This window comes from Enhydra lutris, unplaced genomic scaffold (genome assembly GCF_002288905.1).
Source record: "Enhydra lutris kenyoni isolate GAN:26980312 unplaced genomic scaffold, ASM228890v2 scaffoldscaffold14, whole genome shotgun sequence".
Lineage (NCBI taxonomy): Eukaryota > Metazoa > Chordata > Mammalia > Carnivora > Mustelidae > Enhydra > Enhydra lutris.
Window position 1 is genome coordinate 8991511 of NW_019154098.1, and position 25137 is coordinate 9016647.

Consider the following 25137-nt stretch of genomic DNA (forward strand, 5'->3'; position numbering starts at 1 on the left):
TTCGCAGGTGGGGAAGCTGAGGCCCCCAGAGAGGGTCTGAATGACTTGGTCAAGGTCACATGGCAGCAGAGGGGCAGGCTTTCCATGCCCTGCTGACTCCTTGGCCAGGGCTGCTGCTGCTGCATCAAGGCTTTTGAGAGTCACAGGCTCTGAATGTCCCTTCCCGGTCCCCGTGACTGGTTAACCATTTTCTGGGCCTCACATGACCCAGCATACCTCAGTCTCCTGCCCTCCCAGATCCCCAGGGTCATGGTCTTCCCTTCTCTGGGCAAATGCCAGTCTTGGCTTCCCTTGGAACCCAGGAGGTCCAGCTAATTGCTAACTGTCTCCTGAGTCTGCTGAACCGGAAAGGTGCTCACCCAGCTGCCCTTGGGCCCTCGTTACTCATTCACCAACATTGCTAATGGAAGGAAGACCCCCGTGGTGGTGCGCTGGGTCTGATCGCTGTAAACCCACATGGTTCTTGCTGAGCTTCCGTGAGCTCCACTCCCTTGCTGGGTTGATTCGGGGACTCATAACGTATAAAGCCCAGGGTATGTCCTCACAGATGTCCCTGGATCTCTGGGGCTACCAGGAAGGGGGAATGCACTGATAAGTCAAGCAGCCACCCCCTTATCCATGGTTTCGGCTCCCCGCGGTCAACCAAGGTCAGAAGCAAATGACCCTCCCTCTGACATGTCCTCAGAAGGTTGACAGTAGCCTACCACCATGACACACGCTTGCATCGTTCCTCTCACTCCATCTGGTCCTGTGGGCACGTCGCCTCACAACCTTCCAGGAGGGATGAGCTCAGCACAGTAAGATCCTTCGAGAGACAGGGAGCCTGCAGTCACATAGCTTTTGTTACAGTATATTGTTAGAATCACTGTACTTTATTAGGAGGTATTGTTGTTCATACTGTGCCTTTGACGCGGGTGTGTGTATATAGGAGAATGGTGTGTATAGTGTTCAGTGCGTCCCCTGGGGGTCTTGGGATGTATCCCCAGTGGCTAAGGCAGGGAGACTATCCTGTGTGCCAGATTGTGTTCTAGTCTATAAGCCATGCTGCTGTTTGCTGGGAGCAGGAGTTGTACCCATTTCACAGATGGGCAAACTAAGGCCATGAGGCTGGAGAACTTGGTAGGGATTACAGAGCTAATAAATGATGATGCTCAGGCTGACCCTCCAGTCTTCTGCCAGCTCCTGGTGACCGTCCCCTTGACCCCTTGTCCACCATGGGTTTCCCCTGAATTCCTTCTGGGGAGAGCATGTGGGAGAGGAGGACGTGGTGCTGTGAACTGCTCTGGCAGCTGGTGTGCTGCCCCAGAGCTGGTTTTCGGCCCTGATTTGGGGTCTTGGCCAGAGACCTGTCCTGATCTGATTCCGTGTCTGTGCTTCTTGGGGACACAGTGGGCAGACACTGCCCACCCATCGTCATGCTGGGTGGGGCCAGAGGGCTGGAGGTCGGACACCTGGGCTCCCACCTAGTGCCCTATATGTCCTTGCCCTGTCACCCTCTTCTCGAAAAGATCACCTTGGCCCTTTGGGACCTGATGTTCTGTGTTGGGACTTTCCAGGAGGTGGCAGAGGGGCAGGGACTGGCGTGCAGTACTGAGCCGTAAGCTTGGGGATAGAACCTGCTGAGCCAGGCGGGGCCTCGGATGGCCTGAGAGGAGTGACCCCCTGAGTATGGGCCCCACAAACTGAGTGGCGCCTGGCGGGGGTGGGGGCACCAGGCAGAGCACCCCAAACCAGGTGACCCCACAGGCGTCCCTCCCTCCTGGTGAAGGAAATCAGAGTCGCCTACAAAGCAGCGTGAGCTGCTGGACCTGCTTCCTTGAACGGGCCATAGGGTCTTGCTGCTGTGGGTTTGAAACCCGTAGAAAAAGCTTTTTAAGGGAAAGTGTGGTGAAGAAGTAACTGCGCGGCAGAGGCCTCTGCATCCCGGCCAGTCCGTCTGCACCGGCCCTGTGCTGGTCCAGGCTGGTCCCTCCACCCCCGGGGCTGCAGGCGAAGTGATGGTGGTGGTGGCGGTGGTGGGGGGATGTGTGGGACTCTGTGAGTCTGGGAGAGTGTAGCCTTGGGGGGAGACGGGCAGCCATGACGGGGGCGGGGGGTGAGCCGGACTGCGAGCTCGGCGGGGCAGGGCTGGCTATGCTCATGACATTGCCCCTGACCCATCACACAGTAGGGCCTTGTCAGCAAAACTTACGGGAACTGTCACACTTCGCTTGGTCCTGGGCACAGGAGAAGCGAGTACAGAAAACAATTTCTGAATGAATCACTGTTTCAAAGCCCACTCTCCTGGGACTCAGAGGGTGTTTGAGGGTGGGTGCGGAGGCATGGGGCAGTAGGGGCCCATTGTGGGAGGTGGGGTGGAGGGGGAGGTTGGGGGGGCTGCCAGGGGGCGTTGGGTCCTTTCCTCAGTCAGTGTCACCCAATGCACGCCAGCTTTTTTTTTTTTTTTTTTTGTCTTTTTGTAAATCTGTTTTTCTCTCTTGAGCTTCCTTATAAGATTTCTTTAGGCAAACAGGTTCTAAAATAAAGGTTTTCAAGGTATTCTGATTCAGGCAAAGGAAAACGGGGTGAGGGCTGGCCTTGGGCTGGCCCAAGTCAGCAGAATTGGGTTGGAAGCAGTCACCTGTGTCTTCCTCCCGCTGGCAGACTGACCACCTGTGGTCACTGGGGGGGGGGGGTGTCCCAGGGGCAGAGAGCACCTCAGGAGCCCTGGTTGGTGCAGGGCAATGACCCACATGGAGGTCTTGGTGCAGCCCTGCCGGGAAGCTCAAGTTCATAAGTACAGGCGGCCATGGACCCAAGGCACCCCCACCTTCCCCAGGGACACGTAGTACGGAAGCTTCCTCTGCTTTATCCTAATCTCCCCACAGACCTCAGAGTCCCCAGGGTACTATGGATGTTTCTCCGTCTAGACCTGGGTGTCTCAGCCTGGGTGCTGTTAACAGCAGAGGCCAGACAGTCATACCGCAGGGGTCGTCCTGTGCAATATAGGGGTGCTGAGCAGCGTGTCTGACCCCCACCCACAAGATACCAGCAGCGTATCCCGGCCGTGACCGTCAAAAACATCTCCAGACATTGCTAATGTCCTCTGGGGGAACCGAATCACTTGTTTGTCTGGAGAATCACTTGGGGGGCTCTTGGGGGCATCACTGGAGCCTCTCCGGGGCCCCCAGGGGCTCCAGAGAATCAGTGATTCTTGAGTATTTGATCTTCAAGACAGACTGGCCAGTTCTTGGACCTGCTGCCTGGCGTGGGCTGGGAAGCTGAGTTGTGGGAAGGAAAAGGAGAGAGTGGGGTAAGGAGGCTTCCCCTGGAGCACATTTAGGAACCCGGGAAGGCTGGGATGAAGCTCTTTCCTATTCTAAAGGAGAATGAGGGAGCCGGTCTAGTGGAGGCTGAAGTTCTGATGAGATCCCAGCATCAGAAAGCCACAAACCACGCTGGGCTGAACACGTTTGAGTCCTGGTGCATGGGGACTGTTTCAAGTCCTTTCGCTCCTGTGGTGTAGTGATGATTTAAGACTGAATTTAACACAGACATGGCTGTTAAACTGCATCAGATCTGCTCATGTATTCAACAAGCGAGTTGTGGTCCGACTTTGGGGACAAGCTAGGTAGCTCCCAGTCCTGGGGAGCTCGCAGGTGGGGCTGCCCCACTTGTAGGAGCCTGTGGAATGGGAAGCCCTTACTCTGTGTGAAGGGTGGCAATTGCCAGAACCCTGGGCTTCTGGAAGGCTCCTTAGGCTGTGTAGGCGAAGGTGTCCCACGGGCCAGGGTCTCGGGACCACGAACATGCTGAGTTAGCAAGGCCGACAGACCTCTCCCTTTCATGCCTCCTGCCTCCGAACTGGCGGCTACCCAGGAATGCTCACAAACATAAAACCGACTTTGTTTTCAGAATGTTCTCGAGCATAGACTCCAAAGGCTGCATAAAGGCATTCTTGTGGGGCTGGTTATCTGCTGGGGAAAATTGTGCTGGGGCCCCAGACCAGAGCATCCCGGGGGATCTGCCCACGGAATGCCATGTGTTGGCACAGGGGGTGGGTGCAGGATGACCTCTGAGAGGTGCTTCACGACGAGGATTCTCACGGGTTCTCAGAGTGGGTCTTCAGAGGAGCCCTCGTTATAATAGCTTTCGCTCTCTCTGCCCGCTTGTGTCTCCGGAAGGCTGGGCAATGTGTCACTGCCCAGAGCTTGCTCCAGGGACAACTGATGCGTCCAGAACTCTCCTGCTGAGCTCTGTAGGGGGTCCCTTCCTGATCCTTCTGTGCCTCCCCGTGTTAGAGCCAAGCAGGGCCTTCTCTGGCCCACTCTGCTCCCTCAGCCCAGCTCCCATCCTGCTTCCCAATCACTGCTGTCACCCTCCATCCCCCTCACTGCTGCCCCCACCTCTGCTCCCCATCCTGGATCTCACCCTCCGCGTTCCCTGCCCCCTCACCCCACACCTGCTCTCCCACTCCTGCCCCCATCCTGCTTCCCAACCCCACTCTGACCTTCCATCACCTCACCCTCTGCCTCTCCCACCTTATTCTCCCACACCCTCTTTCCCACTCCCTGCTGCCTTGAAAGCCTTTACTCCTTCACAATCCCTCTGAATGTCAAATCCTGTAGACCCGTGGAGATGGAGGTGTCCCTGGCCTGGCCCCGTCCTCACCAGCATGTAGCAGAGAGCCCTGCACGCCGGCAGGCATGGAGGTGTCCGGGCGGGCCCAGCCCACTATTAGGACTAGTTGGAGAATGAAAGGGGACGAAGCTCGTGCCCAGCCTTCATACGGGGAACCTCCCCTGACTCTCCATCCCCTTTTGGTTGTCAGCCTGGGGCTGCCTGACTTCAGGATCAGTGATGTGGGTCCCCCCCAAATGCAGCAAGATATCGTCCGATTTTTGCTTTTGTTGCCCTTGCCTGAGGAGACACCCCAAAATAGTGCTTAGACCAGCATCTGAGAGCTCACTGCCTACACTTTCAGTAGCAACTTAGGTCCTGTAGTCAGCACCGCGTCATCACTCTGAGACCTGCCGTGGTGATCATTTCGTAATGGATAAAAATACCGGTCACCCTCCTGAAACAAATGTCTCCAGAAACGAATGTCATACCGCATGCCAGCTATAATTTAATGAAAAGAACGCCAGGAGAAATGCCCTGGGTGAGGCGGTTGGGCCTGGGGGCTCTGTGCAAGGACCCGGCTTGGAGTGTCAGTCCATCCCGTTCACTAGAAAGGTGGTTGTGTCCTCGAGCCTTGGTTTCCCTGCCTGCCTCCGATGCAGGAGTGGTGGCAAGGGGGGGGGTGGGGTTTGCTTGTGACTGTGACGTGCTGGGTGGGTGGTGCGAGCCACTGGGCAGAGGGGGCTTCATTCCGTGGCCTCCGATTTGCTTCCTTTGGGCAACGTCTGTGAGCAGGAAGGGCTGACCCATGGCCTTCGTTTCTTTGCAGGCAGGTGACAGCAGGGACATGTCTCGGGAGCTGCAGGACGTGGACCTCGCTGAGGTGAAGCCTTTGGTGGAGAAAGGGGAGGTGAGTGGAGACAATCCTGGCTACATCCTCTCCCATGCACACTCGTACCTGGACATCGGTGGGCGCACAGTACAGACACGTGTGTGTGCCCACATGCATACGCACTTGCATCTGTCCCCTTCTTCCTAGTATCCAAGACTGCAGAAGGACAAGAGATACCTTGATGTTTCACATCAAGGAGGCCTCCCTGTTGGAAACAGAAACCCATGTCCTCCAGCTTGGGCTGTCACGGTCCATCCGGAAAAGCTTTTCCATTTGCACAGTCGACGCTGTGTTCTAATTTACATTCGCCTCCCTGTTCCTACCAAGCTCTGTAACTGCCTATGATGATACATCTTTTTAAGGATACAAGGCTCAGGCTCAAAAGTGAAGTTATGCTAAGGCCAAGTAAAGGCTCTCAAAAATAATAATTAACACGCACCAGACAGGTCTTGCATGCCAGTTCCTGGGCTGTATTTCATGGTCATCTTGGGCTGACCGACAGGATGGACTATGATTACTTGATGCTAGGTTCTGTGATCCTTCCTGTCTTACAGAAGGGAAAGGGGAGTCTCGGAAAGTTCATTTGTCCTCCGTCACATAGTTACAGAGCTTGGGGCATGGAGCCAAACCCAGGCCAATTGCTTTGGGTGAATGGCCTGTTCCTTTGGTATTTTTGTGACTTTGCATGTGGCTGCTGTGTCTTAGGTCCATTATTTCGTAGATTTTTTTGTTACGAATGTGGGAGGCCATCGCCTCTCTCCCCATTTTGCAGAGACAGACACTGGTCTGTATTGGGAAGGGAATCACCCAAGATCATCCAGAAGGAAGAGGAGAAGCCAGGCCCAGGGAAAGCTGCAGACTCCTTGTTACCATTCTGCCCCAGGGGTCTGCAGATGTTTTCTGTAAAGAGCCAAACAGTAAATCCCTCAGGCTTTGCACGCCGTTCAGTCTTTCATAACAGCTGAGCTCTACGGTTGCAGCATGAAATGAAAGCGGCCACAGACAGTATGTGAGCAAATGGACTTGTGTTCCAGTAAAACTTCATTTACAGAAATAGAGGACGACTGTCATTCGCTGATCCCTGCCGTTCCCTGCACATGCTCCAAATCCATTTCCTCTTCATCTGGGGTCTGTGACAGAGAGAGGCTTTAAAAGCAGGCATATCAACCAGCCAGCCCTTGGTCATACAGAGACATAGCAACATGTTCTCATTTTTCCCTTTTAAAAAGCCATATGAAATAGTAGAGCACACCTTGCTTTACTCATGTAACGAACTCTCTTGGAGACCTTTCCAGCGAGGGTCCACAGGACACTTTTTCCTTCCAGTTTCCCAGCGTCCCCCAGAGTTGGTTGGACCAATGCCTTGTCTGTGGATATGTGGGTCTTCCCAACCTTTTGCCGTTCCCAGCAACGCTGCGGGGTACTTGCATCATTTGGACCTTGGACCTGCGTCATTCGTATACGTGCAGGTGCAGCGCTAGGATAAATTCTCAGGGGTGGCATCTCTGGGTCCAAGGCTAACTGCATTTGTACACCCGGTCTTTATACTTTCCAGGCAGCCTACTGGTATCTTGGGAAAATTTTATTTTCGAAACCAACATGTAGGAGGTTAACACTTGCAGGTGGCATGTCTATCTCAAAGTGAATATTTGCCTTTTCTTCCGAGGTTTTGATGGAAGGAAACCTTCTATTTCCTTTGACTGACTCAGCAGAGTGTTTTTAATGAGACTTGCTTGGGGAAGCTCTTTCTGATACCTCTTCTCAATCTGGATGGCCATGGAACTCTCGATGATGCTTCGGGGGAGTTGTACAGAATGGCTTTTCCAGCCTCCTCCCACCGACATGCACATTCACAGAGTGGGCGTTGGCCACATCTGCTTCTACCTTAACCCCGCCCAGGGTGCAGTGAAGCCATTTTAATCTCCAGCAGCCGGGCACCTGTTACAATCGGGTCTTCCAGCTCTGGCTCTCCCAAGGGGTTTCCCTCTTTTCCTTCCCCTCATTTGCATTTTGCTCTGCTGAGCTGTCTTCCTCCCTGGTGTTTGGCGATAAGGTCTGGAAGGGGCTTCGTTTTCAGAGGGTTTTGGACTCCCATCTCTAGGCCAGAAAGAAAACATGCCAGCAACATCTCCTGGGAAAGTTGCAGTCCCTTCTCAGAGCCACGTTCTCCCTGCTCCCCAGGGGACTGGGACCCCTGATGATGGGGGTAACCATGGAAGATACTGAAGAACAGTGACATGGTCAGGTTTGAGTTTAAAAGTGTAACACTTGGGTAGAGGCAGGGAAACTACTTAATAGCCTGTTACATTCCTGTATGTCTCAAGCTTGTGGCCAGCTTAGACCTTCAGATCTTTTTTGATCAAGTGTGTTGTCAAAAAGGATCTGGCTAATGTGTCTACTTTTTTGCTGGACTGCTCTTCTTTGAGATGAAAAGGAAAGTCTCTCTTTTTAAGAAATTCGAGAGGCCCCATGGAAGAGGGACGGTCAGCATAGACTCAGGGCTTGGAGAGACCCGGGTGTTCCGACATTATTTTTTTTCCCCAGGAAACTGACAGAACTGACTCATCTCATCTTTCTCTCCACAGACCATCACTGGCCTCCTGCAAGAGTTTGATGTTCAGGCAAGTGAGAGGGTGTGGCCGCCCTTCCCCCTCCCCTGTTCTGTTTTCTCTCTTTCCTCCTTCTTTCTGTTGGTTGAAGATCCGTTGTTCAGACACTAGGAGCAAGGGGAGGGAAGGAAGTTGTGTCACCGGGTTCTCCACACTCAGCTCCTTCTCCCCAGAAAGAAATTGGTTTGATCTCTGGCCGGGGAAGCAAGGAAGGGGATGTTGGGCTGTGGGGCATATGCGGGAGGGACATGGGGGAGAAGTTGGGTGGGCTTGGGACCCGGTGATGGGAGGAAGCTGAGCAAGGCTTGATGTTCTTGGCTCTGCTTGGGAAAGTGAGCCCTTCTCTGTGGTCTCCTGGCTCCATCCCTGCTCAGGGTAGGCGCGGGCGAGGGGCGTGTGTCTGGAGCTTTTTCCAAGAACAAGTTTTCAGGAGAGCAGGCTGGCTGGTCTTGGCAGAGGGAAGGGTCAGAACCTCAGGAACTGGAAGCCCTGGACTCAGTATCTTAAAGCTGGCATAGGCCTCACGCGGGGGCGAGGGGGGGAACCCTGATGGGAGGTGTCCTGGGCAGTGCTGGGTCAGTAGCACACCCTGTCTACTAACTCTTCTGTGAGTTGTCCTTGTGTTGTGCCCCCCCTCCCCATCCCTGTGGTGAAATACACATGGAATTTACTCCCCTAACCATTTTTAAGTGTAAGCTCCAGGGGCACTAACTACATTTCTGGTGTTGTGCAACCATCACAGCTGTCCAGCTCCAGAACTCTTCATCTTGCAAAACTGAAACTCTAACCCCAGTAGGCACAGATTCCCCACTGTCTCCTCCCCGCAGCCCCTGGTCACCGCCGTTCTGCTTCTGTCTCTGCATCTGGCTACTCTGTGTGGTTCATGTAAGGGGTATCCTGCTGCATTTTGTTGTCTTGTTATTAGCTTATTCTGCTTCATGCCATGTCCTCGGGGTTTGTCTGTGCTGCGGCAGGTGTCCGGATTCCCTTCTCTTCTGAGGCTGAATACTATGCCGTTGTAGGTGTTATGGACCACGTTTTGTTCATTCGTCCATCGGTCAGGGGCGACTTAGGATGCTTACATTTTGGCGATCGTGTGGAATGCCGTTGGGAGCATGGGCGTGCAAGTGTCTGTTCGGGAGCCCTGCTTTCAGTTCTTTGGGGTGCACCCCCAGACAGAGAATGGCTGGATCATGTGATTATTGTAGATTTTTAAAAGCTTGGTTCTGGATTTGGAGAAACCTTGAAAGCATCGTTTATTTGTTTCCTGGGAAGATAATTCCTCGTGTTTGTGTCTCTCTTGGTAGTGTGCAAACCACTGTTAGATGCTGTGATTTCCAGGCACTGGTAGCCAGTAGAACAGAGAACAGCACCTCTGGCCCCACCTGCCAGCCCAGGTTACCACCTGACTTTAAGGTCACCCAGGCTGGGGCGGGTGGGACGCTGTACCTTCAGGACATCAGCAAAGGGAAGCCCCGGCCGGGGGCTGGGAGAGAGAGGGGGAGATCCCCCCCAACCCATCATGCACCAGGCTGGGTTGGGCCCTCGCAATTAATCCTGGAGCTGTCCTGTGAGGTGGGAGCATTTTTCGGATTGTGCCTCCCTTTGTCCCTTTCACAAATGCCTGCTTTGTGCCCGGCATTGTCTTTGTGCCTGGCATAGGTGCTGGGGACACAGTGGGGAGCGTGACAGGCTGTGATCCTTGTTTTCAGGAACTTAAATTCCGAACTCATAGCTCACACTGCTGAGCTGTGAACACATGCCAGGCATGGCTCTGAGCGCGGAGGGGCGCACTCAAAACGGTGCCTCTCTCCGTGGTGCGGAAGGAGAGCCCAAAGCACAGAGAGGTTGAGTAGCTTGCCCGGAACCTCAGGGGTGGAAAAGGGTCTGAACTCAGCTGGTGCGTTTCCGGAGCGCCTGTTGGAAACCAATTCTTCTGAGTTTGCTACGAGTCGGGGGAACCAGTCAAACACGCCGATGCCAGCTCCTGGAAGGGCTTTGAGGACAACAGCTCCCCGTCCCATGGTGGGGTGCTGTCCGGGAAGGCTGTTGGAGGCGGAGACATTGAGCTGAGATGGGCATGATAGATGGAGCCAGTCATGTGACCAGGAGAAGCTTAGGGACCCATCATCCCACACAGGGGCCCCTCTGGCTTGGGCCCCGAGCCTTCTGAGGGTCCCCTGACATCTTCTCTAAGCGAATAGGTGCGATCCTTCCTGTGAATCGGTATCGGGGCTGAATCTGGGTGCGGAGTAATACTCTGTCAAGGTTGTTTGCAAAAGTATCTCTTTGTATAAAACTATACTAATACGGATTTGGCTCTTAGACCTGGTTGACTCATGGTGTTTATGAAACTTTCTGTCAGATTTCCAGCAGTCTCCGAAATCGTGGGTGGGGGTTGCTGTAGGACGTTCCCTCCGAAGCTGCACAGCCCTGTGAGGCTCTCCGTATCCTAAAGAGTTACCGACCACAGGCCAGAGGTGGAGAAGGACAGAGCCGTGGTTCTGTGCCCCAGGCAGGTACTCGCCAGCCGACCCTGACCTCAGACTTCACACGGGGCTCTGGCAAAGGGTCTCCTGCCTGCTGTGGACTTCTTCAGCCTCTGATGAGCTAAGCCAGCACCCAGGGCTTCCCAGGCACTCTTGCTGACTCTTCTGGGACTTGTCCTATCATCCCTCCTTGGCAGATCGGGAAACTGAGGCTTTCCAGCAGGTGTGAAGGGGCCCCGCTGAACCTGGTCTAACCCTGACCCTTTCTCTCTGCCGTGATGCGTTACAGTGGTGATGGGCCTGGGAGGGCCGGTGAGGGCTAGAAGCCAGCATATCTTGGCAGCTCCGGTTGTAAACCAACCGGGCTGGGCAAATACTCTGGACAGTACTTTGGGGGGCAAACGTTTAACCCCCGAGGGTGAGCCGATGCAGGACTCACAGCGGGTGTGCCCTCGTGGCAAACTGCTTTCATCTGTTCATTTAGTTGGTTCCTTGCTGCTCATGAAAACAGGGGGGCCCCGGCTGGGCAGTTCCTTGGGGGCCAAGTTAAAGGAGCCCGAGTAGCCTCCCTGCATGGATCCCACAGCAGCCTGTGTTATTTTTTGGAAAATATTTGGTGCTTCAGCATTTTGACTAACTCAGGCAGACTCTTTGTTCTTTTCCCAGAGTAGTCAAGATTTTTTCCCTGCTGAATCAAAACACACCGTAGCCCAGAGCTCAGCAGTCAGAAGCTGCTGGAGGGTCTGCTGCGTGAGCCTCGGGGCTGCCTGTCTTAGGAGAGAGCTCCCTGCCAAGACGCAGGCTTTGTGGCCTCGTCTCTTCCCGGCTGACATCATCTTAGGCTGGGCACTTAGTCTGGGGCCTGGCTGATGTTTTGGGGCAAATTGATTGGTTCCCAGCCTTGGAAGGTTGTGACATGCTCTCGGGACCTTTCTTTGCATGCCTTTCCTGGCGACCCTCTGGGATCCTCAGAGTACAGGGCTGGGTGGGCTACTGGGCTGAGGTGCCTTGGCTGTAGGATGGGTGCAGTTTGATATGATTTTGCAGAGAAGGTTTTGGCATCAGGAACTAGGCTGTTGTGTTTGCAAATTGGATGAGTAGGGTAGGTGGGGATATTTTGGGTTCCAGCTTACTTTCTTTGGCTAGACTCCTAGAATCCAAGAATATCAGACCTGGCAGATGCTTTATGAGCTAGCCCTTCCCTCTCTGCTCCAGGTGGGGAGGCTTCCTGGAAGGCCACTAATGGGAGGGGAGGGGAGGGGAGAAGGGAGCGAGAATGCATTATTTGCATGCCTGCTTACTGTCTGAGGCCTTCCGTGCCAGGTGGGAATGTTACCCTCTTTTGCAGATGAGAAATCAGTCTGGAGAGTAAAGAAATGCACCAAAGGGTGCTGTCAAGATAACCCTCAGTGACCCAAGTGACTCTGAGATAGGAGAGAATCACGGGAGTCCTGATAACTGATGTCCTGAGCACTAACCGTACCCCAGAAATTGTTCTGGCCTCTTCTGTGTGGTGTCCTTAACCCTCACACCAGGCCTTCAGGAGACAGCTTAGTGCACCCGTGTTTCATAGTTGAGACAAGGCCCAGAGAAGATTGAAGGGATTTGCCCCGTGTTGCCCCATGATGAGGTAGATGACCAAGCCTGACCCAGTGCCCATGTCTGGAGCCAAAGTCAAAGTCCCTATAACCAGTGGGTGGAGAGGGTGGCAGGGTGGTGACCACTGCCCCTCACTCCGACACTCCTGAGGCGGGACACTTGCTCTGGCCCCAAATGGCCTCTCCTGTTAGATTTGCTGTTTCTAATTCCTTCCACCTGGACCTTCAGTTATTCAGGTGGTTTGATCTGATTTGGTGTCCGTGGGAATCTTCGTCTGCGTGTTCATCAGGGCTCCCTGGGCATGGAGCTGATGTCACCCGCTGGGCCTCTGGGTGTGGAACAGCAGGGGCCATGGCATAGGAGGCAGTGAGCAGCGTCTCCTGGGGTCTGGCTCCCACTTTTCAGCTCGGTCTGAGCCTGGCAGAGGGTGAGGGTGTTGGGAGAGGTGATTTCCCCCCATTTCTTGGAAGCAGATCAGCTTCTAGGGAAAATGGAAACAGTGACCTTTTACTAATTTTCTTTCTTTGCACACAGTTGCTTCTTGTTTTCATGCTCCCTGACTGAAGGTGGGCAGAACTCAGAGGCTTGGAAATCCTCAACCCACCATTTCCCATCCCTGCCTTGCCCAGCCCCACCTCCCAGCCAGGCCACTGGGGCTTAGAGCCAAGCCCGAGTGACAGATGGCAGAAGTGCTCAACTGGGTCACTGAGATGGCTTGCTTCTTCTCTCCTCTGTGGGTTTCCTGGGAGTGCCCTTTGGGGGGAGGGGAGCGGTGGGCCAGGAGAGGGGTGCCTCACCCACCAAGCGCCCCCGTGGTGGGGCTCAGCTCTCCCTAGGTCTAGGCTCAGTATAGACATCCATGCCCTGGTGTCACAGGGCAGGTCCAGTGGACAGAAGCTGGTTGTCTTTGCCAGCTGTGTGTCCTTGGCCAGTGGCCTGACCTCCCAGGGGCTTAGTCTTCTGATCTGTAATCTGGGGGAGGATCACTATTCCCAGGGGTGTCGTGAACGTGATAAACACAGCATGGGATGCAGCACACAAGCCTCCCTCCTCTGCTCCGTGCGTGGATGGATGGCCGGCGCTCCTCCTTCTCTTTTCTCTGATCCGACAAGACTTCCCTCCTAACTCTCTCTTCCCTGGACAATTGCGGTCTTTGGTGTGGGCTCCAGCTTCACTCTGTATTCCCAGGCTGACACCCGTCTGCCCGCAGCAGCTGGTTTCCTGACTCTGTAGCTTTTCTTTTCCCTGATGTGATGACAGCATTCAGCTGGGCCTCCTTGAGGTCGTGTCTTCGAGGGGGCCCAGTGTGCCTCCTGCAACCTGGGACTTGGCTGGCAATCTGGACATGGGGGGCCCAGGGGCCCGTCTGAACCTTGCCTCTGCTACCTGCAGGTGGGTGTGCTGAGGTGCACAGATGCTGGCTTCTTCTGTCTGTGAAATGGCTGTTACTGTGTTTGCTTAGTAAACAGACGACTGTCCTTACAGGCAGATCATCTATGTTTCTTGCACACACGCGCACACCCCAGCATCTTTCACTCTTCGCCTGCTTCTTACTTAATGGAAAGGAGGTCAGGGGCCTAGCCAGGGGTGCCCCTTCCGCACTGTGGGCACTGGAAATGAACCAGGAGGATGGGGGGAGGGCAGTCCCCTGCCATTTCCTCTTGAGTCTCTCTGGTCATGATTTGCCTTTTCTTGCCTCAACAAGGCTTGACTTCATGCTATGTCTGACTAGCCCAAATTCGGTTTTCTTTGCCTGTTTGTTGTTCCAGAGAGTGTCCTCCGCCCTTGGCTGTGCCTTGACCAAGGATTGCTAGACTTCGGGGAGGGGCAGCCCAGTGCACCAGCTGACTTAGCGTCTGGCTAAGTGTGTCATCCCTTAGAGTCCGGATGATTCTGTGTCTCCCCGGGGCCTGCTGGGAAGGAGGGGATTAGGGAGGGAGGTGGTGGCAGCTGGTCTCAGAGCTCCCCTGGATCACTCAACCAGTTGACTTAAGCCATTGGACCTCCTTGTGGCTTCACACTGATTATCTCTGGGACAGGCATCTGTGACAGCCAGCATGGAGCCAAAGGCTGCGTTTTCTAGAACACTTTGCAGTGCACCCCACAGTTTTAATCTTGGGAGCAGCCCCAAGAATAGGTGGACTCCTTACTGCCCTCAGTTGACAGCTGAAGGAATTCCCACACTAGTCTGGTAACTTGCCCAAGGGCACATGGGGAATGTATCATTAAGATTAGTATTCCTTAACACACACGGCTCTCAAGAAGGAAATGTTTGCTATTCTGCTGAGTCGGAAGTCCTGTGAAGTCACCCAGTCCCTGACTCCTTCCAGCTTCCTGCTCTGTCTTCTCTAGCATACAGTTCTGTCCTCATGCTCATAAGATGGCTGCCGAACCTCCAACCATCTCATTCATATTCCAGGAAGGAAGCAGGCAGAGGGGTGAAAGGAAAAAAAAAAAAATCAAAAGGCCAAGTTTGACCCTTAAGAAGAAAATACTCTTCTCAAAACTCTGCTGACATCTCATGAGCCAGAAATGAGTCTCTGGACCACCCTCCCCACCCAACTGGCTACAAGGCAGATGGGGGAAGGGAGAATTTTATCAGGCACATTGTTGGGAATTCTGTCCTAAAGGGAGAGTAACAGATGTGTGAGGCCACAGCCCACATAGTCAGCCATAGTTTATAAAGCTCCGAAACCAGGATTGGCAGCTGAAATGAAATCTTGAAGGAATACTTAGTGGTAAGTGCTGTTTCCACCACCTGCCGTCTTGTAAGCCGTGTAGACCGTAGGAATAGGATAGGTGCCGTTTCGCCACTTACTAGCTTACAGGTGGTATGGACTCTGTGAATCTTGGTGCCCTTTTGGGGCCAGACCTGGCCTGTGGCAGAGCTGGCCTCTCTCTCTGGGAGCTGGCTGTCAGGTGGGAGGTGGTGATCAAACAGATACTTGCCCCATAGTGGGCACTGCAGATAAAACAACCAGTACACGGTGAAGGGGCCAGCCCAGTGCAGTGATGTTTGTGCTGAGGCTCTTCCGACTGGGACACCTGCCAGCCTACGGCAGTGTGGAGGCAGGTGCACGTCCTGGGAAGGATGGGCGGAGCCAGTGTCATGCCTCTGTTCCACGTGCCAGTGTACCCCTAGCACCTTGTCTGTGGATGGCACGTCCCTGGAGATGCTGGGGCCGTAGAAGGCCGTCCACAGTCACGTGGGAGGGGGGCTGACTTCGAGTCACAGTGCCCCTTCTGCCTTAAAGGTTTCTTTTCTTCGTGTACCGTCTGGCACCGAGAGTAAACAGGTGTCAGAGAGCACACAGAGTCTAGGGTTTTGGACTTGGAACAGCCTCAGATTCCGTTCCAGCTGTGTGACCTCGGGTAGATCACTTGCCCTCTCTTGGCCTGTCTCCTCTTCTGTAAAGAGGACAGCTGTTACCTGGTGGGGCTCCATGCATTCCGGGAGAAGACTTGAGACGAATGCTCGGGGCAGGGCCAGAGTCGAGTAGGAGGCCTGATTTGGTGACTATTTCCGCCATATTGCCACCTCCTCTGTACCTTGAGAGAGTGGCTTTCTGGGCTTTTCTAGAGGAGGTGAGAGAGGAAAACTGTACAGCTTGGGTTTTTCTCTGTTGCTTGCTTTTGGCTGGGTCAGACCCCTATGCAGAGGCATTTCGAAGATCTGGCTCTGAACCAGAGAAGGGCGGAGGTTGGAGATCTGGCTGGTGGAGGAATTCCAGCCAACGTCGTAGCCAGAGAGAGGACCCTTGGCAAATCCCAGAACAGGGCACGTCCTCTCTCAGGCAAGGGGCCATGAAGTGCACGGGACACTACATTTCTTGGTGCCCTCTCTGTGGAATAATGTGGGGATGTGAGGTAGGTCCCTTCCTACAGGATACGGCATAGTGATTCATCCCCCTGGAGACAGAAGGACAGAATGTTCTTTGGGTCTAAAGAGGACAAAGCATGTGTTTGTGTTTTAATTCCTCCATCCATCTCAGGTGCAGTCTTGGTTTTGGCCAGTGCAGAGAGAGCACCAGGGCTGGCTTAGAATCGTGTGCGTGCGTGCGCACGTGTGTGTGTGTGTGTGTGTGTGTGTGTGTGTGTGCGCGCGCGCGCGCGCGCACGCGCATGTGTGCTTCTGTGACTTAAGGAATGGGACTCGCACAAGAAAGATCACATCTGTCTTTTCTCCTCCTACTGCCTGAGTGCCTTTGCTGTATTGCTTCCACTTTCTGAGACTGGCTGCCTTATCCTTCCAGAAGAGGCGAGCCGTGGTGAATGCTTCTGGCTGCGCAGAGGTCCAGGCTAGTGGTGAGACAGCGCGGGCCATGGCCACCACCCTTGGGTGGTTCCTCCCGAGGATGAAACCTTCATGCTCCATGGGGCTCATGCAGTCCTGGGAGGTTCTGCACTTGTCCTGGGAGATGTCGTGCCAATCCTGGAGTTCGCAAGCGGGAGCAGGAGCTCTCCAAGAAGCTCAGAGCCAATTAAGGGACGGAGGGGAGCCTGAACCCAGAGTAGTTAGTGGAGTTTCTAGAGAAAGATCATTTATTCTCAGGTCTTAATGCAATAGTTCCTGACTGTCTGCTGGGGGCGTGGACTGTGTGCCAGGCCTGGGGACGGAGCAGTAAGCCAGGCAGGGCTGCCCCTCGCTTTCTGGACACCTTTAGTTCTGGTTACAGGGAGGTATAATTTTAAGGCCTCCACAGAGATGAGTCAACATCAGCCACGCATCCCCACCCCAGGGGGCTGTCAGGGACATCCTTGGTGCCTGCCAGGGCTGGGCATCCTGTATCTGCCACTAAGTGGTACCCAGACACTGCATTAAACACCTTGTTACCGTGTCCCAAGGACCCCCTTTCCTCCTGCCACTGTTTCATACCCCAAGGTGACCATCTCCCTTGAGGATCCCAGGGTGAGGTGGTTTGCTCCTGTCCTCCGGCTAGGGACCCAGTGCTCAGAAGCATCGGGGAAGGGTAGGACTCAGATTTGAACCCTGATGACCTCCGGCTGGCAGGGATGCTGCTTGGCCTGGCCTATTTTTAAGGGGGCGCCGTGTGGGTCAGCTGGGGAGACAATGGAGAATGTGACCCTCTCAATGAACCATTGTCCCCGATTGGCTTCAGGGCCAAGACGGGCCCAGCAGATGACTGTGGCCCCCACTGGGGGCCGGGCTGTTGCTCCCTTGTCTGTGGATTTTTCCAGTGCTTGTAGAGGCAAGAGCGGAGTGCTGGGCACCGATGGAAAGAGAGAGCATGGACTCTGTGTTCAAGGGACTGACTGCCGTTGTTGGGGTGATGAGGGAGGTGGCTCAGGAGGACCCTTGTGATGGGGATGGACCTGGGACTGACAGGGAGCAGGCTTCCCCTCCATGCTGTGGTCTGTGTGGGCCCATCAGCGTCACCTGGTGAGCACTCATACTCGGTGAGGTTCCAGCATTCTCCCTATGTCACAGGTGTGAGGGCAGCCTGGGAAGGCCCCCTCCAGTACCCAGAATCCCCCAGCTTGCTTTAGGGGTCCTCAGAGCGAGGGCTGGAAGCACCTGCAATGCTTGCTTGGGATGGGGAGGGGAGCGGCTTCTTGCTACATGCGTGGATAGCGCGCTACCCTGTTCTGGCGGGAGAGCCTGAGAATTGGGGTGTATTTCTTGATTTGTTAGCCAGTTTCTCACAGGTCTGGGATGGAGGGGCTGTGGGCACAGTCCCTCCTGCTGTGTCCTGTCCTGCGGGCCTCCTGGCATCCCCGGAGCTGCCAGGTCCTAGGTCTACTCGCAGGGTACAGCCTTGGGGAAGGGCAGCTTGCCCAGCTCCACGAGGCTCCTAACTGGGGCATCTGGCCCGTTTCTTCTTGTCCATGTGGGGTGGACCCTGACCTGCTCTTTCCCGCCATTCATCAGCAGTCGAGATGGTTCACATGTAGGTTGGTTTTGGGAGCAGGTTAGATGGCATCTGGAATGTTCTCTCCTTGGTGAATAAAGGTCAAGGGCTGACCTGAAGTGGCCTTCTGAGGCATGAACGTGGTTTGACTCTTCAGGCTTCTCAGAGTGTGAGGGCGTAAGAAGCCTGTGGGGAATGTTGAGGGTGACCTTGTGGTGGGTCCTGAGTGTGATTCTGGGCAGCTGCCTTGGTTTCCCTGATCCAAAATGTCACCATCCACCATGGGAGCAGATAGTCTAGGAAGCTCAGGCTTTGATGACCTCCATTTTCCAGGTGGAGAAAACCAGGTCCTGTGCAGAGAAGGTCTGGGGCTGGTGCCTTTCCTACATTTTGGGCCGTTAATGTCACCGTCCGAACCAGGACTCTTTCCTCTGTCTCCCAGCTTAGTTCCCCTTCCCTCCCTGGCTCTTGGAGCAGTTTCTCTGGCCGGAGAGATCTGCTGCCCAAAGGCCAGAGCTCTGCTGACCGAATGAGAAACATACATGGAGCTTCCTCAAAACACAGTTGGAAGCTGGACGCACGCAGTCAGTGGTTGCAGCCGCAGCAACTCTGAGAAGCCCACATCACAGACCTCTCTGTCTCTGTCTTTCCTCAGGAGCAGGACATAGAGACGGTGCATGGCTCCATTCATGTCACGCTGTGCGGGACCCCCAAGGGAAACCGGCCCGTCATCCTCACGTACCATGACATTGGCATGAACCGTAAGTTCCCGGGAGCCTCAGTTCCTGCTGGGGATGGGGAGGAGGACAGCTAGGAAGAGCTGGTGGTGGGAGGGCCAGCTGTTCTCTTTTGCTGACACTTCCTGGAGCGGTTGTGAGAAGAGAACTTGCCACAGTCTTGAAGAGCCTGGAATGCACGACGCAGGGCACAACAAGGTCTTTGTGCCTGGGTGTGCTGGGAACTCGGGGCCCTCCACTGTCTGTGGGTGACAGTGACTTCTTTTGATCAGTGTGTGCAGTTGTTTTTATGATTTTGACCGAGTTGTACAACCATCAGCACAGGCCATTTAAGAACATTTTTTTACCACTCTGAAAACTTTGTTCCCACAATCTCCCGAACCCCCCAGCCCCCGGCCACCTCTGGTCTACTTTCTATCTCTAAGGGCGTGTGTATCCGGGACATTCGTTATAAACGGAATCCTGCCACACGGGGTCTTCTGTGACTGGCTTCTTTCATAATGGTTTCCGTCCATCCACATGTCCACATGTCCCCTGTGTGACGTCCTTCCTTCCTTGTTCCTGAATTATATATACTCCATTGTGTGCATAGACCACACTTCATATTTCCGTCCTTCCGTTGATGAACACTTGGATGGTTTTGCTTTTTGGCTATTCCAAATGAGGCTGCCGTGAATGTTTACGCTGTATTCTTGAGATTCCCATTAAGTGTTACCATATGTGGGTTCCCCATTTTTCACAGACGGTAAAGGAGTAAGATCTGCTGAATGTTAAAATCGCGCAGGATAGAAGCGAATCTTTCCGTGGCGATTGAGAAGGCACTGACGGCCTGCACGTCCAGGCACCTCTGTAATCCTGAGTATCGCAAGCTGGGTGATTGTGTGATCTGTGATCGACAGCCTGCCTGGCTTGCATGTTTTTCCTCCAGCTTCTTAGTACCTTGAGGCAGTGATGTCAAGTCACTGAAAACCATTTTCCTTCATCTTCCCTTCTCCTATATCCCTCTTCCTCTCTGTGCCCGCCCTTGGATCCATTAGCTACCAGCTCCCATGCTAGGTCCTTGGATATCTGTTATCTTACTTTTCCAGGCTCTGGTAAGGGATGGAATTGCCTGTGGCTGTTACCCCTGTGGTGGAGGCTCACTGTTTTAGTAAGCCAACTGCAGAAACAGAAGCCCCCAAGATCTCTGTGGCTGTACACAGTACACATTTGTCTCTCTCTCCTGTAATGCCTCTGGGCATTCTGTGGGACAGCTTTCGCTTGGTGATTCCAGAACGTAGGTTCCTGCCAGCTGTGGCTCCTCCATCCCCTGGGTCCTCAGAGCCTTCTGCATTTGGCAGATGGCAGCAGGGAGAGAAACCTAGAAGAATGGGTGGCAGGTATTAACAAGAAACCGCCAGCTTCACGAGCTATTGGCTAGAACCCGGTCACATGGCTGCCTCTCATTGCAAAGGATTCTGGGAAATGTAGTCCCGCTGTGTGCCCAGGAAGAAAAGGGGGTGGATGGGTGAACAGCTGGCCATCTTTGTCTTAAGCACTCAGCAGTTGGGAGACTCCCCCAAGGCCACATAAGAAGTGAGAGCGTCCATGCTTTACCTCCTGTGCCCTCCTTGGTTGAGAGTCATGTGCCCTGGCCATTACTTCCAATGTGGGGGTTCCAGAAACCCAGACAGAAAGAGGGCATGAGTGCAGCAAGGTCCACCGCAGCCCAGCTGATGAGGGGTGATGCTGGAGCCAGGACGGGAGTCTCCTCGCAGCACCAGCTCCATCCATGTTTGGGCTCCAGCCGCTGGCGTATGCAGTGGAGCTTACCCACCCTTTGCACCACCAGGCCCACTTGCTTGCCTTTTAGCAGCAGAGGCAAGTAGGAGGGGACAAGAAGGTCGGCATTCTTTCTTCTGCGTTCATTGCTCCCCTGCATGGGAGTGAGAACAGCAAAAGGCCATTACATGCCACCAAGCACCCAGATGTATTCTGTCCTTACTCCTTCCTCTTCTCTCGCCTGTGCCCGTTCTGCAGACAAAACCTGCTACAACCCCCTGTTCAACTCTGAGGACATGCAGGAGATCACGCAGCACTTTGCTGTCTGCCACGTGGATGCCCCTGGCCAGCAGGACGGCGCTGCCTCCTTCCCTGTGGGGTAAGACCTAGAACCCCGTGCCCCCAAAGGGGTACAGAAAAGCTGAGCAGGGGGCGGGGGAGGCGTCACACTGGGTCTGTGTTTTATGGTGGCAAGGTATATATAACCCAAGATTCACGCTTGGAACCATTCTTGAGCGTGGAGTTCAGTAGTGTCACGTGCGTTCGCACTGTAGTGCAGCCGTCCCCACTGCCTGTCGCCAGGACTTTTTCAGCCTCCTAAACTGAAACGCTGTCCCTGCTAAGCACTAACTCCTTGCCCCCCACCGCCCTGACCCCCACTCTCACCCACCCAGGGAGCTAGCTTTTTAATAGGTGCGCATGACAGGCACAGGATCGAGCGGAGGAGACTTTCACAAGAAAAACAGTTCGGAGAGTTCTAGAAAGGTGGGAAGAAAAAGAGAGGGAACAATAGGAAATAATCTTGATGAAGTACTTCGTGGTCCAGGCTTAGGTTTTTTTTCTTTTTTCTTTTATCTTTTTTTTTTTTTTTTTTAGATTTTATTTATTTATTTGACAGAGAGAGATCACACGTAGACAGAGAGGCAGGCAGAGAGAGAGAGAGGGAGGGAAGCAATCTCCCTGCTGAACAGAGAGCCCGATGTGGGACTCGATCCCAGGATCCTGAGATCATGACCTGAGCCGAAGGCAGCGGCTTAACCTACTGAGCCACCCAGATGCCCTCTTTTTTCTTTTTTAAGATTTATTTGAGAGAGAGAGAGAGAGTGCCCAAGGGGCAGGGGAAGGGGCAGAGGGAGAGGGAGAGACAATCCCAAGCAGACTCCCAGCCTAGCAGGGAGCCCAACACGGGCTCAGTCCCATGACCCTGAGATCATGAACTGAGCTGAGATCAAGTCGGATGCTTAAATTAACCTACCGAGCCACCCTGGTGCCCCCCACCCCCCAGGTTAGTTTTTATTCATACGGGTCACTTGCACTTAGTCCTGTGGCTAGGATATATGTGCCTGGTGTTACAGTTCCATTTCCTGGGTGAAGAAACTGAGGAGTGAAAAGGCTAAGTACTTTGCTCAGAGTCCTACAGCTTGTTTAACTGGGGGAGTCGGAGACTCTGCTGACTTGAAGGATCATGTTCTCTTTAGAACATCAGGGTCTCTTGTCCCAGGGATTTAGCTGCCTGCTTCTCCCCAGTGTGCAGCCAACGTGGGCTTCTGGTTTCTGCTGCGAGACTGAGACAGGCTTCCTGAGTGCCCGGGACCATGAGTGTCCCCTGGAGGGAGGCAGACCTCTTGCAGGCTGTCGTTAAACCAGGGTGCAGCAGGCTCAGGGGTTTCGAGTCTCCCAGAAGGGGCCTTCTTGACATTCACAGATAGCTTCCTCTCCTCTCCTCCCCTCTTCTCCCCTCTCCTCTCTTCTCTTTTCTAATTGGTGTTCAGAATTATCCTTAATAATTAACCTTTGTCAGAGACCGGGAAGGACACCAGCACATGGGGCCACGACCAAAAATGTAAAGCTTCCTAATACAGTGGGACCCTGTTATCTGTTCACTAGCAGATTAAGCCAAAGGTCTGTCAGCAGATCCATCCTTGTTGGGAGCAAGTGTTTGAAAGACTTGCGGTAATGCAGTGGCTCTTAGCTCCCCATAGGAGGATTTAAAAAAAAAATGTCCTGAGCTTTGAGCCCCACCCTGTGGAGTTTTTATTAAGTTGACCTGGAGGCCAAGGTTCAGGGTGTTTGCCCCCCATCCCCAGGTCAGCAGGTGATTTTAGTGTGTGGCTGGTGGCAGCCACGGCCTGAACAGGCCCTGCCTTATTTCTGCCTCCTGTAGTTGGGGGTCTCCTGCACCCTCTGGGGTATGCTCCCTCTGTCCCGAGGCTGAGGCAGCAAAGCAGGGTTGGGGACCCCAGCTCTGGAGTCAGCTTCCAACATATGGGGGGCTTGTGTAGAATCCCTTTGCCTCCTGACTCTGTATCCAACCCCAGGAACAGCAAGGAAAGAAGCCATTGGGAGTAAGTGGCTTCCCCAGAAACCCCTTTTGGGGGCTGCTGGCTGTAAACTGAACCGTGGCCATTTCAGAAGGAAACTGGCCCCATTTATGTGTAGACAAACCAGCCAGGCTCTTTCTGGCTCTTCCCAGAGCTTTTACACCTGCTGGGTTCCCCTCCTGGAATATGTTTCCTATACTCTACACTCATCAAACCCAATGCCTCCTTCAGTGTCACTTCTTCCAAGAAGCCCTCCCTAACCACCTGATCCAACAGAACAGGGATCCCTGTCTCAGTTTCCCTTCTGAACACCCCCATCTCTCTCACTGTTACCTCCTTTGTCATTACACTCCCTCGTTTCGCCTGGCCCCTGTGTGGGACCGGGGCTTTTGTGCTCATGTGGTCTCCCTGGGGAAGAGTGAGCACCCGTAACTCCTTTGTGGAAGGGCCTACTCCCGGAGACCAGCCTTGTGGGATGCCTCCTAGTCCAGGATGCTCCTGTGCCTCCCCGATACTGTGGCCTATCCGCTCGTCTTGGGCGGAGTTTTTCGGGCTCCCTCAGGGACCCGTCCAGAGACTCATGGGATGTCCCGAGGAGCTGGTCCTGGCGCAGCGAGCCATGTGCATCTTCTGATAAAAAGGGCCCGGCTCGCTCATGGCACCCAAGGCCTTGGGGAAAGGGATGTTTCTTGGAGTTCTTCCAGGCAAGTCGGGAAAGAAAACGTGCAGGAATTCTGGCTAGGGTTGTTGGCTCCTGCAGGGCCAGAGCTCTCTGGCCTTTCTGGAGATCCCAGGCTGGTGAGCACACACGGTGTGAGAAGGCAGAGGGAACAGCCTATGCGAAGGCCAGGAAGAGAGCAGGCATGGAAATGCTCGACGAGACACCGGGGGCAGCGCTGGTTTTGGCTGAGAGGAAGGGACCAGCCTAGGAAGTGGCTCCTCACTGTGCAGGGGGTTGGCATGTGGTACGCCCATAGGAAAGGGGGGACACAGTGGGAACAAGAAGCCCCGTGTGGGCCCAGCCTAAGGACTTGGTGACAGGCGATGGTTGTTCCCTGCACTCAAGGAAGGGGAAGCATCTGCCGTAATGCAGCCTGCAGACTCCATACTCAGGCAGGAACCGGGTTCCAGAAAAAGGGTGAATCGAGGCATCCCAGTGCTTTCAAATCCTGCTGGGTGTTCCGTCTCCCAAAGCCCACTGTGTCCAGCTCATCAGCGTGGCCTGCTTCTCTGTGCTCTCTCCAAGCTCCAGAGCATCTCTCGGGGTCAAGGGGGAGATAAGGGAGGGAATTCCCCGTGGCCAGGAATGTTCTATGGGAGAGCTGCTGGCAGGCCTCCTTCTGGGAGGTGAGTGAGAAATCCCAGAGCCCACGGGAGATGCCATTCCAAGGGCCGGCCTGGCCATGAAGCCAAGTGGCTTATCCCAGCTTCACTGCTATTTATAATCTGTACACCAGGGGAAGTCACGGGAACCTCACAGGGTTGCCGTAAGTATTAGATGAGCTGCTAAGCCTCCTCTGATGCTTGCTGTGGGACCTGGAGCATAGGAAGCAATCTTTCAAGGGTCAGTTTACAAACAGGGAGGATTGGGATGGGGCGCGGCCTCGAGCAGGGACTGAGGCTGGTGCGTGTGGCTCGATGCCCGGAAGGAGGGCCGCAGGGGGCTGGGCAGGGGGCTGAGCGGGGGCTGAGCTGGGGCTTGGGCACACGGGTAAGGTTGTGCATGAGTCCTGTTCCTGCTTGAATGATTCATTTCCACCGGGATCCAGGCCCCCACTAATGGCCTCTGCATGGCTTCTCCCAAGGTACATGTACCCCTCCATGGACCAGCTGGCCGAAATGCTTCCTGGAGTGCTCCACCAGTTTGGGTAAGAGCGAGGGATCGATGGCCCCAGCAGCCTGCAGAGAAAGGTGGCTTCTAGCCTCTGCCTCTCCTTTGGCTTTGATCTGGCCTGGCCACTGAAATGTAGGGTGAATGGTCAGGAAAGAAATGAGCTGTCACACTGTCTCTACTCCATGGTCTGCCTCCCTTCAGTTGGGCTTTTCTCCATGAACAAATACATCACCTGAAGCCCGCCTCCCCCCCCATCCTTTCCCTGCCTCCTCTTCTTTTATTGCTCTTCCTTATTGATGGAATGTTCTGGAAGAGGGTGGCCTGCCCTCCATTTCTCCCTCCATGCCCTATTTCTTCAGTGCTCATTTGCCTTTTACTTGGGCCTTTTGTGTGAGGATCATACCTCAGAGTTCTTGGCCAATTTAT

At 54.2% G+C, this 25137-nt stretch overlaps 1 protein-coding gene across 2 annotated transcripts in view; it reads left to right on the top strand.

Annotated features, from left to right (window-relative positions):
• Positions 1 to 25137, top strand: part of LOC111146755 (N-myc downstream regulated 1) — a 52395-nt gene that overhangs the window by 6476 nt on the left and 20782 nt on the right. The window contains exons 2-6 of one of the 2 annotated variants that reach the window (XM_022502437.1): positions 5429 to 5509; positions 8077 to 8112; positions 18714 to 18819; positions 20815 to 20935; positions 24683 to 24745. In XM_022502437.1, coding sequence (XP_022358145.1) covers positions 5447 to 5509; positions 8077 to 8112; positions 18714 to 18819; positions 20815 to 20935; positions 24683 to 24745 — 389 coding nt within the window. In that variant the 5' untranslated portion in view covers positions 5429 to 5446. The remainder of the gene's footprint in view (positions 1 to 5428; positions 5510 to 8076; positions 8113 to 18713; positions 18820 to 20814; positions 20936 to 24682; positions 24746 to 25137) is intronic. The other variant, XM_022502438.1, reaches the window with a different exon arrangement.